A 2,156-nucleotide genomic window follows, 5' to 3' on the forward strand; every position below is an offset into this window, starting at 1 on the left:
TGTGTGTGTGTGTGTGTGTGTGTGTGTGTGTGTGTGTGTGTGTGTGTTTTGGGAGTGGGAGGAGGTTGTACCCTCTGGGCAATGGAGACCTGCCAGCCTGCAGTGGAGGTGTCGCTGGGTCTTCCAGTCCCTGAGCTGGGCGCTGTGCTCCCCCTGCAGGCTGTGTCCAGTTCCTGCAATATTATTACCAGAGGGGCTGCCTCTACCGGCTGCGGGCCCTAGGGGAGAGAAATCACCTGGACCTCACGGTGGGTGAGTAGCCTAGCCTGGGGGGTAGAGGGGCAAGCACCGGCCCTCCCTGCTCCCCCAGACCTCGCCCTGCACTCCTCACTGGGAAGAGGTGCCAGTAAGAACCTGACAAGACCTGCCACACGCGAAGCCAGTCTGCCGACCTCACCCCAGTTGCTTTTCTTTTTTTTCTTTGGTTTGACATATATACACTAACACAGTTGCTTTTCATAATTCGTCGTGGGATTCCATTTCAGCTGACAAGTGCGAGACCAGCTGTGGGCCAGGCCCTGGATGCTGGCCTCTAGCTTCTTTTTAAATGGATATTTTTTGTCTGTGTCTTACGATGTACATAATCTTAGTCTAATGTTTTCACACTTATGCAATTTATGTGTGCTTAACTTTCACTCAGCAAGGTGGGTGCCCCATTAGGAAAAATCGGAGACTCCTCATCTAAACTTTCAGGGGAAAGTGTGGTTAATAAAAATCTTCTATCTTTTAAGATGGTCATTTCCATCGAATTACTCTGCACAGTAGGCTCTATTTCATCAAGACTCGATTGAAGTGATGCATGCAAAAGCCAATTATAAAATGCAAAATCCCGTGCAAATTAAATTACTAGAAAGCTAGTGCCGGCACATCAGTGTTCTGTAAGAGTTGTCAGCCCACTTGGTTCATGGTGACTTGAGGCGTGAGGGCAGTCAGGCCTGGTGGCAGGTGTTCTGCATGTTTTTTCCTGGGTTACTTTCCTAGTGAGCGCTCACCCACCTGGAGGAGGTGAGGGCTGTGCCCCTCCCCCATCCGTGCGTTTGAACCTGGCTAATCTCAGAGTGACTGGCCTGCCTGGGCCACCTCACACGGGCCCTTCGCTCCCTCCTTCCTCCCCACAGAAGGATTTCAGTCCTGGATGTGGCGAGGCCTCACCTTCCTTCTGCCCTTCCTGTTCTGTGGCCACGTGAGTCCCCCTGGAGTTTGTGGGTATCCCCTACACTGGGCAGACCTCCCGGGAACAGAAGGTCTTCAGGGCTCTCCCTCTCTCACCAGCCATCTCCGAGCTGGGCCCCACGGGGTCCTGGGGCTGAGACGGCCCCAGTGTCCAGGGATGCCAAAGGCAAGAGCCGGAATCGGCCCTCGGGACCAGCACGCCCAACCCCAGGCGGGGTGCCCCAGTTTCATTTTGGGGGGGCTGTCAGTGTCTCAAGGGCAGTTGACGGCAGAAGCTGCGGGGCTTGGTGCTCTCCCTGGGCTTTCCCACGTGGGTCTCCAGGGGACTCCGGTGGGCTGAGCAGTGCCTGTCTCCCCTCTCTGCAGTTCTGGCAGCTCTACAATGCCATCACGTTATTTGAGCTCTCCAGCCACGAGGAATGCAGAGAATGGCAGGTATGGTGTTTTTGTGTGTGTGTGTGTGTGTGTATGTGTGTGTTTTGTGGTGTGTGTGTGGAGCGTGTGTGCGTATTGGTTGGGGGTTTCCTGAGGAAGGTTGGGGCCGCTCGGGGAGAATTCCTTCCTCAGCTCCCCCTGCCCCCTGCCTGCCCTGTAGGGCCCTGCAGTCCAGAGCTCGCTGCAACTGGGGCCTGGGAGACCGTGGGAGGGAATTCGGGAGACCAGGGAGCCCTTCAGTGGTCTGAGAAACCCAAGGAGGTTCGCGCTAGGAGGGGGGCCGCGGGAGGAGCCCCCCAGGACTCTGCCTGACCCCGTAGGACTCACACCCTTCACCCAGTTAGCCCAGATCTCTGCCTTCTGCTGGCAAACGCTGCAGTTCGCAGGTAGCTTGTGCCAAGGGGGTTCTGAGCTCCCGGGGGGCGCGGGGGGCATTTCAGCAAGGAGAGCTGACCCAAGCCAGCGCGGCCTTTGCCTTCTTTCTCTTGTGCTTTCTGCCTCGCCTTCCCTGCCCTGGGCACCCCCTTCTCTGCATGCCGCCCGCCCAG

General features: G+C 56.9%; 1 protein-coding gene across 4 annotated transcripts in view; it reads left to right on the plus strand.

Moving 5' to 3' along the window:
- The window catches only part of TMEM120B (transmembrane protein 120B), a 47,722-nt gene that overhangs the window by 43,211 nt on the left and 2,355 nt on the right, over positions 1-2,156 (plus strand). For 3 of the 4 annotated variants that reach the window (XM_027124856.1, XM_027124857.1, XM_027124855.1), the window contains 3 exons: positions 160-252; positions 1,119-1,183; positions 1,540-1,608. In XM_027124856.1, coding sequence (XP_026980657.1) covers positions 160-252; positions 1,119-1,183; positions 1,540-1,608 — 227 coding nt within the window. The remainder of the gene's footprint in view (positions 1-159; positions 253-1,118; positions 1,184-1,539; positions 1,609-2,156) is intronic. The other variant, XM_027124858.1, reaches the window with a different exon arrangement.

The sequence above is a fragment of the Aethalodelphis obliquidens genome, unplaced genomic scaffold (assembly GCF_003676395.1).
Source record: "Aethalodelphis obliquidens isolate GAN/ISIS:26980383/991018 unplaced genomic scaffold, ASM367639v1 scaffold28, whole genome shotgun sequence".
Taxonomy (NCBI): Eukaryota; Metazoa; Chordata; class Mammalia; order Artiodactyla; family Delphinidae; genus Aethalodelphis; species Aethalodelphis obliquidens.